The 15,550-nt window shown below is 34.7% G+C and overlaps 1 protein-coding gene across 2 annotated transcripts in view; it reads right to left on the bottom strand.

The window, feature by feature from the left end:
• Window positions 1-6,337: 6,337 nt before the first annotated feature.
• Window positions 6,338-15,550, bottom strand: part of wtip (WT1 interacting protein) — a 26,741-nt gene continuing 17,528 nt past the window's right edge. For both annotated transcript variants that reach the window (XM_059565392.1, XM_059565391.1), the window contains 6 exons: window positions 12,369-12,436; window positions 8,962-9,024; window positions 8,584-8,714; window positions 8,425-8,476; window positions 8,263-8,331; window positions 6,338-6,960 (listed from right to left, as the gene is read on the bottom strand). In XM_059565392.1, the coding sequence (XP_059421375.1) occupies window positions 6,808-6,960; window positions 8,263-8,331; window positions 8,425-8,476; window positions 8,584-8,714; window positions 8,962-9,024; window positions 12,369-12,436 (536 nt within the window). In that variant the 3' untranslated portion in view covers window positions 6,338-6,807. The remainder of the gene's footprint in view (window positions 6,961-8,262; window positions 8,332-8,424; window positions 8,477-8,583; window positions 8,715-8,961; window positions 9,025-12,368; window positions 12,437-15,550) is intronic.

Here is a 15,550-nt window from a genome sequence, read left to right as displayed (position 1 = left end):
CTTGGAATACAAGAACAACAAAAAAATGCAGTGCTTAAAGGCCGAAGCGTATGGCACAGACACGGCTGGATTTACGGCACACACGCTGGACACATGCCGTTCCCACGGACGAATCCATGAGTTATGGAAAGCTCGCTGAAGAAGCGTGGGCAGAGAGATTTTGGGTGGTCCTTTGGCCTGCAGGTCCGACACTGTTACTGAAATAGAGTTTACATGGACAGACTGTCCCACAGATTCAGCACTGATCTGTTGATCTGGTGTCAGATTCCCTCTGAACCTCTGGGTCAGATACACAAGTGTTATGGGGGGAGCCCTGAAGACCTCAGTTTAGAGAGAAAATAACAATTGCAGGATGTAAACTCAGAATTTTTATTTTTTCACAATCCAGACTTTTTTCTTTTAATTCTTTTCTTCTAAATGATTTCCTCCATGAAAAAGTCAAAGCATCTTTTTCTTACAATTCACTTTTCTTTTTTTCCTTTTTTTATTGCAATTGCAAAAAAATTTTTATATCAAGCATTTCTGAGTGCTCTCACTTTTTGTCTAACAATTCAGACTTTGTTTCTTGAAATTCTGAAAAAAAACTCAGAATTGCAAGATATATACACACTTTTCTCACAATTCTGAGTTTACAGCTCTACTTTTTTTTTCTTTTCTCTGAAATCTGAATATCCACCATATAACAGTAAATATGTATTTTTTTTAAAGGTAATTGTGCCTTTTAAACTTGAAGTTTGCCATTTTCCACACTTCTTTGTTTAGATCTTAACTGAGAGCAAAAAAGTCCTCTCAGTTTTTTGAGAAAAAGTTTCAAAGTGAATTGTGAGATAAAAAATTGTAATTACCTTAAATATCAGACTGTACATTATATACTCCAAAACAATAAAAACAAATTACACCTAAAGGTTTGATATGCCCTCGTGAAAAAAGACTTATTACACACAAAAGAATCTACTTCTATGAAATGAATGTTTCCGGACACAAGATTGCAGATTATTTACCATTAGACAAAACCTGGGTCAAAAAAGCACTCTTAAATTCAAATATGTTCAAATAATCATTCAAAATGACTTCGTTTGTCTTTGAAATATGGTTAATGTACTGCTGAATGTATGGACAAGCATTTATGATCATCTAAAACATACTTTGTCATTTCTTTTGAAACTCATGTCATGTATTTAAATATATAATCACACTTTTATAATGAAGTTGCAAATTAGTCAGTTTAAAATGTATTAACTTTAAATGTGCTTTAAAATAGCACACTAGAGTAAAAACTATAATAAAATACTTTACATGTGACTAGTATGTTAAGTCAACACATCTGAATACTTCTTTAAAAAAGCATGACAAAAGCTTATTAAAACAATGATTTAAGATTCACTTTAAAGTAAAACTTGTAATTTGACTGTACTTTTTAATAGTGGATTTAAGTTTAGAAACAACCATGAAAGTGTCTTTTTTTTGCCCTTTTATTTCATTAATATTGTATCTGCAAGACAAAACATCATTTATATACTGTCTTCTCAGCTGTTTTTGTGTTCCTAATGCATGTCATTTATTTTATGTTCTGTAGTATATTTCTGCATAGTGATATAAACCCAGATTAACACAGATTAGAATTAAAGGGCAGAGATTATTAAGAGAAGTTTTTCTTTTTAGATTTAAAACTGTATGTGTGTGTGATGCTCCAGCGGTGTGTTTAGTCCAAAACTCTTCTCAGCAACATTAAAATCACCACAGGAGCTGCTTTATAGAGGTCAGTGGATTTGATGTCTTTTTTGCTTCTGCTGGACATCAGTGAGATCAAATGAAGATGTCTCAGATGACATCTCAACAAAGTCTCAAACTGGGCTTACTTTTATCTAAAGAACCAAAGTCTGCAATGAATATTCAGAGATCTCAATATGAACTCAATCATCTTTTGCCAAGAGTTTGATTGACAGGCCATCTGACAAATCATAATGCTGATTCTTCACTTCAGAACTCCATATGGCCAACAGGATGTGATGTCATGCTGTAGAGGAACTGGAATATATATGTATATATATACAGTACAGACCAAAAGTTTGGACACACCTTCTCATTCAAAGAGCTTTCTTTATTTTCATGACTATGAAAATTGTAGAGTCACACTGAAGGCATCAAGGGCTATTTGAGCAAGAAGGAGAGTGATGGGGTGCTGCGCCAGATGACCTGACCTCCACAGTCACCGGACCTGAACCCAATCGAGATGGTTTAGGGGTGAGCTGGACCGCAGACAGAAGGCAAAAGGGCCAACAAGTGCTAAGCATCTCTCGGGGAACTCCTTCAAGACTGTTGGAAGACCATTTCAGGTGACTACCTCTTGAAGCTCATCAAGAGAATGCCAAGAGTGTGCAAAGCAGAAATCAAAGCAAAAGGTGGCTACTTTGAAGAACCTACAATATGACATATTTTCAGTTGTTTCACACTTTTTTGTTATGTATATAATTCCATATATAATTCCACATGTGTTAATTCATAGTTTTGATGCCTTCAGTGTGACTCTACTATTTTCATAGTCATGAAAATAAAGAAAACTCTTTGAATGAGAAGGTGTGTCCAAACCTTTGGTCTGTACTGTATACACACACACACACACACACACACACACACACACACACACACACACACACACACACACATTTAAACGATTAAAATGTTTGTAAAAGATGTTTGTGTTCTCTGGACAGCTTTAGAGTATGTATTTCTAATATGACATATGTCAATGTTATACATGTCTCAGGTTTTATTTTACATGAGATAAAATAAAAAAAGGTGGGATAGACTTTTTTCAAAAGACTCGTTAAAAATCTATCCCTTCCAATAAATAAATAATTGTCAAAAATTAATAAAAAAAACAATTTTATGTATGCATATATAGAATTTAAAATGAAAAATTATATATATATAACCCTAACCCTATATATATTTGGCCAATACAGCAAAGAGAAGTGGGGAATAAAAGAACAAATATAACTTCATTAAGATTAAATTAATCATAAATACTAATTTTGCTGTGTTAAGAGAAAGCTTTTTTATTTATTAATTTATTATAATTGCATTATTTGATTGATAAAATATTTTATGTAAGTAAACTGAAAGTGAGAATCAGTATTGTTTTTGTTACTGACATGTAATTTTGTATAAAAAAACAAAACAGGTCCTGTATAAAATAAAATCCCCATCACACAGTTTAACTACAAAAAACACTTTATTGAAAAAGCAGATTACATAAATCTACAGTTAAATGATACGTCCCAACTCTTCATACATTAAATAAATTTAAACTTTTTATGTTTAGATAAATAAATCTACTTAGCTTTTTCTTTATTTATGAAACATCTAGGAAACCAAAACATTGTAGGATAAAAAAAAGAGTGATGCAAGAGAACGTAAGATGTGCATTTTTTAAGAACTAACTGAATGAAAGGCTACCGTTCATTGAATCTCTGATACATTCTACACTCTTTATTTACAGGGACTCTAGCATTGTGCTATGCAATAGTAGTACATTTAAAAAGTGGATTAAGACAACGTGGATAAAAATATTACTTTAAAAAAACATAACACTTGTGGGAATGATCTTAAAGTGGAATAATGTGAGGTTACTGAACTGTTTAAAGAGAAATAATCTGTCTAGAGAAGAGAATATTTAATACTCACACTGTCGATTACCACAGAAAATACCTCAGTTGTGATTTTCTGCAGCAGTCGACGGCATGTCACCGATGCTGTACATTAATCCTAGGAAACTTCCCTCTCCAAAAACAAGGTCAGGACGACGTTATGTGCTTCCGGTACAGTAATCAGTCAGCTAACACACATCTTCATGAGTTTTACAAGAAGAAGCCACCAGATTTAGAAAACAACTCTCTCTGTCAGGACTTCTCAGGTCAGGGAAACACATACAGCCTGTTTCTGTCAGTAGTATTACAGCAGACGTCTGTGGAACAGAGGAAGCATTTAAGACGCTTAAAGCAACAGTTCAGTCAAATTGCATTGCATCAGTGTCTCTGCAGTGAATGGGTGCCGTCAGAATGAGAGTCCAAACAGCTGATAAAAACATCACAATAATCCACACCCCTCCAGTCAAAAGCTGAAACAAATCCATCAAAGCATAGCTTCCTCCAGTGAAAAAGCAGTCTGGTCTGAATCAGGAGAGAAATCTGCACAGATCAAGCACAGTTTAAACAGCTCTGAACGAATATGTGGCTGGATTTTGATGTGAGAGACAACAGGAGATGGACTTTTTCACTGAAAGAAGCATTATTATGGATTATGGACTCATATGTTTTGTTTGTTTCTTACAAACACATGCAGCTTTTGGTTGCACAAGAAATTAACTGCTGGACTGGAGTGCTGTGGATTACTGTGATGTTTTTATCAGCTCTCATTCTGACGGCACCCATTCACTGCAGAGCAAGTGATGCAATGCTACATTTCTCCAAATCTGATGAAGAAACAAACTCATCCTAATCTTGGATGACCTGTGGGGTGAGCACATTTTCAGCAAATGTTCATTTTTGGGTGAACTATTTCTTCAAGTGTCTAAATACTCACCGGGGTTGCTGTATTTGACAGGCACACACGCAATCACACACACAGTGGCCCAGCCACTAATGTACATGAACATACACACACCTACACGCAGGCTCTTTTCCACTTATGTCCTTAACAGGTGTGAAGTAATGCAATAAGCTTCCAGCAAGACATAATTTTTGTTCATGAGAATCTAGACAAAGAAGACGCTCAAATACAACATTCCCAGACTTCTGCGTGTGTTACTTCATAGTTTTCACGACTTTGACATGTGCAAAATGTTCTGTTGCGTTCCGCTTCATTGCATCGCAGCTGCTAAAGACGATGTGTCGCCGGCCTGGCTGAGTCCAGCACATCCAGGCTTGACCTTTGACCCCTGCACACCTGTAGAGTCCCTTAAGAGTATCCTGAGACACATCACAGCGCGTCTCCTCCACATTCAGGAATATATAAGGCAGGAAGGCACCTCATCCAGAGACAAACCAGTGTCTAAAGAGCATGACGTTCATTCACAGATCCAGCCCCGTTCTTCTCCGACCCCAGCCAGAGAGATTCATGTCAGACCTCACTGAATATACATTTGTTAGTCCATCTATGTGCAGCAGGTTTCACATGGTCACCTGGTGTAGTAAAGCCACCGGTGTGCCAGTGATGCATCAGTGTTCGGACCATCGCCGCCTTTTAAGTGATGCTTAAAGGGACAGTACACTATTATTAACTCAACCTCACGTTGTTCCAAACATGAACAAATTATGGACAATTTAAGGCAAGACACTTCAGGCTGATGAGGAAAATTACATTCCTCAGTTGATTAATCATAGTATATTTTAAGGGCATCATTTTGTTTTCTGAAATGTTATGCTTAAAGATGCATTATTAAATACACTGCAAAAAAAAATATTTCGTACTATTTTTATACGTTTCAAGTACAAATATCTAAACACCCTTAAATCAAGATACATTTAACTGATAATATATTAAGACTTATTTTCTGAATAATGTTTTAAAATTAAGTGAGTTTTTTCTTAAAACGAGAAAAAATATCTGTCAAAAATAATCTTGTTTTCCCTTTTGAATTAAGATTATTTCTGACCCCGCTGGGTTTTTGTGTGTGCTTGTTTTAAGCAAAAACTAACAAAATATGGATACATAAAAAAAAACAAAAAAAACAAGGCAAGTAAATTAGCTTCTCAAGTAAATGTATCTTGATTAAAAAATGTTTACATATTTTTACATGAATGAAAACAAGACAATTTTGTTTATTAGGTATTAGATATGCATTAATTTTCATACATTTTAAGAACAGAAATATGAACATTGGTTAAAAATTATTGATTAATTTTGCTGGCATATTTATACAGAGGGGTCTCTGGATTGTTTATTTTTCAATAAATTAGAAAATACTGTCAGAAAAAATTATAATAATAACTATAACTATAACTATATATATATATATATATATATATATATATATATATATATATATATATATATATATATATATATATATATATATATATATATATATATATATATATATATATATATATATATATATATATATATCAGGTGAATCATATATGAACAAACCAGAACATATAAAAGAATAAAACTCTAAAGTTTGGTTTAAATACTTCTGAAGAGGAGAAAATGTATTGGAACTGAAAGTTACAGTTGCAAATAGCTAAAGAGTAATACATTAAATACTTAAATGTATATTTTAGAGGCTATCTTTCCACTAAAATACTTGCTATGGAAGCAAAATAGCCTGTGCATGCAAAAACAGTTTTTTTTTTTCTGTAATGCCTTTTGACTACATTTCTTCCACGGATGAATAGCTCATACGGGTTTAGAATGACATGAAGGTGAGTAAATGATCATTATAATTTTAGGTGACCTGTCCCTTTAAAGACCCCCGGCAGCTTGGCACAAGACAGAAATGGTGCGTCTCGAAGGCAGCGAAGGCCTGTTCGACGCAGGATTTCTGATGAAGGCACATGAAGTCGTATCTCAGTCTGTGTGTTCAGTGCTGGAGTAAAAGCAGGCACAGGTCGCCCTCCGCTCCCCTGCGGCAGTGCTGAAGACCCCAAACAGAGCCTAAACTCCTCGAGACCGTGATGAGGGGTCAGAGTAATAAAAGCATCCCCGGTTGGTCAAAGAAACCCCAAACAAGTTGACAGACACGACCGAACCCTTGTTTACTGTTTGTCTTTAATTCCTCTTGTTCAGTGTGATTCAGTGTGTTCAGAGTTCAGTGACGTGGAGCGGGTAATTCGGGGGCGGGTGGGTGGGCAGAGAGGTTTTTAAGTGGTGCAGGTGGCATCGGTGGCACAGCAGGTGCCCATCCAGCGGGTAACAACGATGCCCCTCTTCATCATTCAACTGCAGACCGCAATCCTGCAAAACACGTTAAAATCAGAATACAATGAATCATCACCCTTGTGGCTGCAAGCACACTGTAAATAATTGAATGCACAAAGCTTGCTTTTCAGACTGACTTTCCTTCTGCAAGCCAATTGGGAAAAGCCATAGCCAGAGGTTTGCGGATTGGTTAGTAAACAAATGAGCACTAAAACACATAGGGAAGCTGATGTTGGATCAGTGTTTTGACAAAGACTTCAAATCATCGACCAAATCTAAAACCTGTCACATGACAATTTTGTGCAAAGTTTTTTTTTTATTCAAATTTTGAATCGGAAGGAATCTTTTCTTGTAATAAAAAAAGAATGAATAAAGAAATGATAGAAAACTAATCAACTGATTATAAAAATGTATAAATATATACATTTTTGTTCAAATAGCGAATTGGAAGGCATATTTTCTTGTTAAAAAAAGAATTAAATAAAGAAATGATATATAACTAATCAACTGATTATAGATATGCAATATAAATTATAAAAAAAAAATTATATATGTATAACTTTTTTGTTCAAACTGGCCTATTTTCTTGCAAACAAATAAAAAGACATAAAAACTGATCAATTGTTATATAAATAAAATTATTATTTTTTAAAATTTAAATAATACAATTATTAATTTTATATAAAATACATAAAAAGTGTATCAAAATCTACATCTCTGAAATATATATATATATATTATTATTATTATTATGTATAAAATAAATATAATATTTTTTAATTTAATTGTAATATTTTTGATTATTCACTAAAAAATAAAAAATACATAAAACATTAAAAAAGATATAAATAAAAAAATCTAGCATTAAAACATTAAATATGAAACTTTTTAAATAATAATACTTTTGAGAACTGAGAGCACTAGAGATTCCCTCTTTAATGCAAGGTTTTCTCTTTGAGAAATCTGTTTTAGTATGTGTGTTTAAGTCACCATTTTAACTCAAAGTCTCAAAGTTTAGCTGAATGACCCACTCTGGAATGTCATCAGTCAATGATTCACAATATTAATGCATATTTATGCCTGAGTCATGGCCTAACACACACACACACACACACACACACACACACACACACATCTTACATAACTCCAGTGCATTATCGTGCAGTGCAAACATGACCCCTAGTTAGGTGCCATGTATCAGATGCGAGTGGATCACAGTGATCCAGCATCTAGGACATTGTTATGTGAACTTAAAACTAGTTAAGTGGTTTCACAACGGGACAGAGATTGAACCTGCAACCTTCAGTCATTAGTTCAGAGCAATAACCACAGAATTACCTCACAGTGATAGCATGCCACATGATAATCTTTGTCCATGGACACCACCCGTATGGTCTCCTCTGAACCCTACAAACATAGACACAGCTAGTCAACCTCCGTCAGGACGTTCCTCCAGCATTACACCAATGCAACTCAGTCTAAAACATTAGGAACTTGTACCTGCGCTGGGAGGATGGGCTGGTTACACGAGGCACATTTAGGAGCAAAAACCCTATAGAGATAAAACAGAAACATCTTGGTTATGCTGGTGCACATCCAAACCGGCACGTAACAGGTCATGCATGCAAAATATGTAACAAAATGGTGCAAACTACTCACGTGTGGTAGTCTTTCACACAGTAGATGTTGTTCTCCACATCCACGGTGAAAGGAACACCGTCCAGACCTTCCTTACAAACCACACAGCGGAAACAGCCTGGATGATACGACTTACCCAGAGCCTGCAGGATCTACAACACACACACACACACACACACACACACACACAGGTGAGATGCCGTGAACCAATGCAAAGCTAATGAGGCACAATAACACCATTTCACTAAGAATAGACACAGACTGCAGAGATGATGCAGCTTTGATGGTTGCATATTTATTTCAAATGGTAAAACTGAATCACAAGAGTCTTCCCTCTAAATTCACGAGAGATTCTTCCTCGTCTGAAAAACGAGAGAGAAAGCATTAAATGTCTCTTACCATCTCCATGATGAGGTGACCGCACACAAAACATTTCTCTGCCGTCTGCTGGAACCCGGAAAACTGCGGAAGAAAAAACACCACAGATCGGATCATAAGCTCAGGTTTCTTTGCAAACTTTAGACTTCCGTTCAAAATGTAAGGGTTGGTATGATATTTATTATTATTTTTATTTTTTTTATAATGCTCAACATGTCTGCATTTATTTGGTCAAAGAATACAGTATAAAAAAAATAATATTTTTACAATTTAAAATATCTGTTTTCTAGGTAAATATATTGTAACATGTAATTTATTTCTGTGATGCTCTGCTGTATTTTCAGCATCATTCCTCCAGTCTTCAGTGTCACATGATCTTCAGAAATCATGAAAATATACTGATTTGCTGCTCAAGGAAAATTTAATGCGTCTTCGATGAATAAAAGTACTGACTTCTTCCAAATGCAATTTACAGAGGAATCACAGATACACTTTTCTGCACATTCACAGTGCTCGGGGCGAAATAAATAAATTAATAATATTTTATAAATATGAATTATAATAAAATGTATAAACGACAGCATGTCACACTGCTTCATGTTTCATGTCAATGGCCCAAAATCAAACGCTACATACTTAAACATGACTGTATTCTCGTAATTTAATGACTTTATTCTCAACATTTAATTAATGTTGAGAATTAATAAATGCAGCAAATTTTCTAACGTTTTAATATCGCATAATAATGACTTTAATCCCAAGATTTCTTTTTTTATTATTGCTTCGCCCTGACCCTCTTCTCTAATAAATAAACTAACTAAATAAATAACATTATATGATATAAAATAATTATACAGTATAATATAACATGATATCATACTACTTCAGGTTTACTTTCCACTTCGCAAATGCTAAAATTATGCAATTTCAAAACCTTGCACCAGTAATGAAGCGGCATTAACCGTTTGAATACTGAGTCTCAAGGTGGCGCCGGCGCGCTCTCTCTGTCTTACAGGGGTCTTTAGACGTGCATCTGATTAAACACAGACATGATTATCAGCATGATTCCTGAGAGGATCAGATTAAAGCGGCGCATGCTATAAGAACGGCTCTGTAAGGTTCTTCTCCTTCAGTATGAGGAGACGTTCCTGTTTCGAGGAAGACTTCAGAGACTTTAATAGTGGCATCTTAAGAACAGAAACGACCCTGAGGCGAGCCATCTGTGCAGGAAAAGGGTTTTGACCTGGTTACCAGGGTGACAAGGGTTTGGAGCACAGCTATTAGAGTAAAGATGATCTCAAACATGCACTCAATGGAAATGAGAGGCCAAGGCCACACAAGACCCTCGGATTCTATTGTAGAAACCAAAGGCTACATTTTAACGACGTGGAACTTTCCGTACTGATGACATCACGGCCCGCCCGAGCACTCTTTCAGCGGGGCGCGCTGGTGCTGCTGCTTGTTTGTGGAGCGAGGGTCAGCAGGTGGGGTTGGGCGGGACTGATCAATACCAGGAAACCCCCACCCGTCCCGCCAGACAGGCCATCTGCTGGACCCCCATCGGCCTGTTCCTCAGCCAGACACGTCAACAGAAGTGCAGCTTGGGGTCATTAAGTAGCTGACCAATATGTGGGTTTTTTTAGTCGATGATACAAGGGCAGATATATATGCTAGTTGGCTAATAGCTAAAATACATTTATTTTAAATGTTATATATTATCTAAAAATAACATTGTAATTAATATTATAATAAATAATTTTTGTTATAAAACTATATTTTTTTTTATATATATAAAGTAACATTTTATAAAATAATAATAATAGTAAATATTTTTTTATAAATTAAGAAATAAGAAAAAGTTAAAAATTAAAGTTAGTAAATAAAATAGTATAATACATTTTATATAGCAAATACATAAGTATATATACATACACACACATATGTGTGTGTGTGTGTGTGTGTGTTTGTGTAAATAATTCAATATCAAAAAAATGTTAATTAGTGAATAAAAATATTTAAATAATACTATATATAAAATGTATATATTTAACAAATTATAATAATATAACAATAAATAAAAATACAATAAAAAAATATATTTGGAAATAAAATAAAATAAAATAAATACATAAATACATACAGACCAGTTAATTGTCCTTGAGTTGGCCAATATTTCCTTTGTCTCTACTATGAAAGTCTAGTTACAATAATATTAAAATGACAATAATATTTGACAGAAGCAGATTTCACACCGGAAGTGTGTGTGTGTGTGTATGTGTGTGTGTGTGTGTGTGTGTGTGTGTGTGTGTATGTGTGTGTGTGTGTTTGTGTGTGTGTGTGTGTATGTGTGTGTGTGTGTGTGTTTGTGTGTGTGTGTGTGTGTGTGTGTATGTGTGTGTTTAGCTTTATGCTGAAAAGTATCACACTGGAGTGAATTAGGGAGGTGGGCGGAGCTACAGCATCTGTTCTCCCAAGAGAATTAGACATCCATTTATCCACTACTGAGCACTAATCGATATAACCGGCGTCTCCACCTCCCTCTTAGGAAGCGTTAAATTAAATCAAGCACTACAGCTACTTTGTTGAGATCCTGCAGCTGGTGTAACTCTAACTTACAGCAGGACTCCAAACGTCACGTGAGGACAGGATCTACGGAACGAGTCTATAACAGCGGATCAATCCATGACAGAGGCACATCGCTTTCATTAGAAAGGTTTTAATGGACTCATGCTTCACACTGGGTTGGAATTACTGTAATTATGAGATCCTAAGCCGCTCATATGCTCAGGCTCAAAAATTCATAGTTTCTATAACAACACTTTTGCCAAAAAATTTGGTAAAAAAAAAAGTGGCTTTGTTACCAATGACAGGAAAACATGTTTAATCACTACATTAAATTATCTCTACACGTGCTTGCAAGATATTTAAGAACAAAGCACATCAATAAACAACATTTTACAGTGACATATCAAGCAATGCATGTGAACTTAAGGGCTGCGCAATCAATCAAATTTCCAATTGTGATTACAATTATGAATGCCACAATTATATTATCGTTCAAAGTGCCGATTAATCATTCAAAGTCCACTTATGTTATTCTGAGCGCTTGTGTTTTTTTCTTTCTTTCTACAGGCCTTCTTAAAGGTTTTTCCATTGTTTCAGTTTTAATAATACCATCATGATCATGTGACACTGACGACTGGAGTAATGATGCTGAAAATACAGCTGTGCATCACAGAAATAAATTACATTTTACAATATATTCACTTAGAAAACAGCTGGTTCAAATTGTAATAATATTTCAAATTTTTACTGCATTTTTGATCAAATAAATGCAGCCTTGTTGAGCAGAAAAGAGCGTTTTCTACTCAGAAAAATCTGGCATCATGTAAATGCATCATAAGTTTAAATTTAACTCTCATACTCACCAGGAAGTCTTCCTCACAGTAAACTTTTCCATTAACATTATAGAAAGCCTTTCCTCGTAGCCTCCGTCCTGAGGAGGGAAAAAAGATCAAATTATGATACCACATCATACGTTTCATTTTATACGCTACAAAAAATGTTGCAGAAGAAACTCCATGTGTCTTCATGCTGTGTGTTTGCAAACATCAAACAAGCAATTCTTTTTAATTGGCAACATCAAGTGACTGAAAGGATGAGATATGTTTCATCTCTGATGCGTGGTAAGTGAACAGCTGTGTTCATTCCCACGAAACAAACCAGCAGCTTCAGACACCTGACCAACGCATGTGTAACGCACACAGAAACACTTCAAAAGCTCAAATCTGAATGGTGCTCTTTACAGCGAATCAGGAGGCACTGGTTTATACCAGCCTAAAAAATGATGGGTTAGAAGCAGACAGAATCATGGAATCCATTCATTAAAATGAAGTTTACTATATAGCATGGACACAGAAACACTTCAAGTGTTCCTGTAGCTCAAGTGGTAGAGCATTGAGTTAACAAAAGCGATAAAAGCGTCTGCTAAATGCGTAAATGCATAAATGCAAAGCATGGAATGTCATTTGTCAAACTTTAGTAAATCAAAGCAGATCAGTACATCTATATAAAATCACAATATGGACTAGTGTCTATGAATATTAAACCACAAAAAGATTTAAATATGAATTGTGCATGTTCTGCAGGTCTGTGTGAATGAATGGCACAGATGCACGGTTTCGTTTTCAACACTCTGTGTTTTTAGCTCTTTTATGAGCATTTTACCATTTTATTTCAGAAAAATGCCAAAATAAAAGTTTGGGTTAACTTGAAGAAATTATGACAGAAATAGATAACACAGGGGGAAAAACATTTCATAGGGCCCTATTTTTGCAAGAAAAAAAAAATTACGCTTTTTTTATGATTTCAATTTAATAATACATTTTAATAGATGTTTTAAATTTAATTAAACCATTAAAATGTAATGCAGAAAAAATAAAACGGAAAACAGAATTTGTTAAAAAAAATATATATATGAATTTGAGAATAAAATATAATGCATTTCATTCCAGGGCCCTAAATTTTGTTAAACTTTTAATAAATTTTATGTTTCATGATGTCAATTAATTCAACATGCTTTTTGAAGAATTACATTTAATGCAAACGATAAAACATTCCAGAAATATTAAAAGAGAAAAAAATCTGAATCCAGAAAATGTAAACAGAAGAATTTGCACTAAAAGTTTGGGAAAAACTTACTGTATAAATATGCTTTCCATTGATGTATGGTTTATTAGGACAAGACAATATTTGGCTGAGATACAACTATTTGCAAATCTGGAATCAGAGAGTGCAAAAAAAAAAAAAAAGATGTCCAATGCATATGACTAATCACAACTTCATGGAACATGATCTTTACTTAATATCCTAATGATTTTGGCATAAAGGAAAATTTATAAATTTTGACCCATACAATGCATTTTTGGCCATTGCTACAAATATACCCCAGAGACTTAAGACTTAATTACATCTAAAACAGCCCAGCAACACACCTGCAGTTTTGCACCATCAAGAACCAGTCGAAATGTCCTCAGTAAATGCAATTAAAAGGTGCGACTGATAAAGATTTGCAATGGAAATGTAAGAGGAGGATGTTTGTAGACGTGAGTAAAAACAAAACAAACGACGCCGAGATCACTAGATGAGATTTCTAGAGCTGACAAATGTCTGGGGACGGCCAGATTCCCAACACAAAAACACACAGAGAGAGAGAGGTCTGAGTAAACGGGGACATTCTTTGGGCCTGAGGTCACCGGCTGGTCCCAATGCCCCCCTCCTCCACCACCCGAAAACAACAGAAAGAGAGAGAGAAGAAGAGAAAGAGAGGGAGGGGGGGCGAGATTCCTCCAGCCTTTGTCAAAGACAGCAACCACCATCAACTACATTTACACTGAAAAACTGCTCATATGCAGCAAACTTTTAAGATGACGAGCTTTTCATGCTTAGTAAGTGCTGTTAAATTTATCACTGAACAGAACAGAACAGAAATCACTTCAATCGTGAATGAAAAAAAAAGTTAATTAATTTCTTACAAATCCGACGTCCATTCATACGGAAGCCTGTTTCTGACACTGTATTAAAAATACAATCCTTATACTTTTTTCTGACAGTTCTGACAATATACAGTATATCCTGTGTATATATTGTGATTCTGACTGTTTTTCAAAAACAGCTCATCATGCTGCTTGAAACTGCAAACTACTGTTTCTTACCATATTATTTTAATGCATTGCATGAATTACAATACACTTTGATATTTAATAAAACAGCTTACTTCCACGTTGACATGAAATAGTTTTCTTTTTCAACTGTGAGATAAAAAGTCGCCAGTAGCATAAACGGGCTTTCATATATTTAAAATAAAGTTGCATGCCCTGCTGTAAATGTTGACCAGTTGATGAAAAACAAACTTATGTGGATTCTTCACATTCGGACGAGTTATCTAGAATTATTTATGGAGCAGCTAAAATAAATATAATCATTTTTTATGAATCAGATGTCATTTTGACTTGGCTGAAATGTGAGGTTTACCATTTTAGGAAACTTCTTCAAAAGCTTTATTTGAACATTTCGTACACGTTATTACATAAACTGTAAAATCCATATATCAGTTTCAATGTCATTGTTTTAGTGTTTACGCAAACAAAAAGCAATTTTATTTGTTTTTTGCCGATTTTGAATATAAAACTTGGTGAAACGATTTGTGTGTCAGAACATTTCCAGCACATTTTAACAATCCAGTGATAATTTTGCTCACTATAAATCGTGATAGGAAACGTTTATATGGTTTCATCTCTAATATAAAACACTATATTTTCTGTTTTATTTTCTGAGGCTGAGGAAGTGACGGCAAATCTTTCTCTATTTTGACCGATGTAATTTTCCTTCTTTGGGAAAGATAAGAAACCAGTTTTTTTTTCTTTTGCTAAAGGGCAAATGGAAATGCAAAAATTACATTTGTAGTTGTTTCGGTTCACACGCATAGAAGTTTACCCAACTGTGTGCTTCTGAGAAGCCCGGAAATGTAAAAAGGGTCCATTAAACACAATTTATTTATTATTTTTTTGGTATTTTTTGACTCACATGCATCTCTTCTGCTCCGCTATTC

The sequence above is a fragment of the Carassius carassius genome, chromosome 13 (assembly GCF_963082965.1).
Source record: "Carassius carassius chromosome 13, fCarCar2.1, whole genome shotgun sequence".
NCBI classification, from domain to species: domain Eukaryota; kingdom Metazoa; phylum Chordata; class Actinopteri; order Cypriniformes; family Cyprinidae; genus Carassius; species Carassius carassius.
Note: the sequence above shows the minus strand (reverse complement) of the source record. Positions and strands in the feature narration are given on the sequence as shown.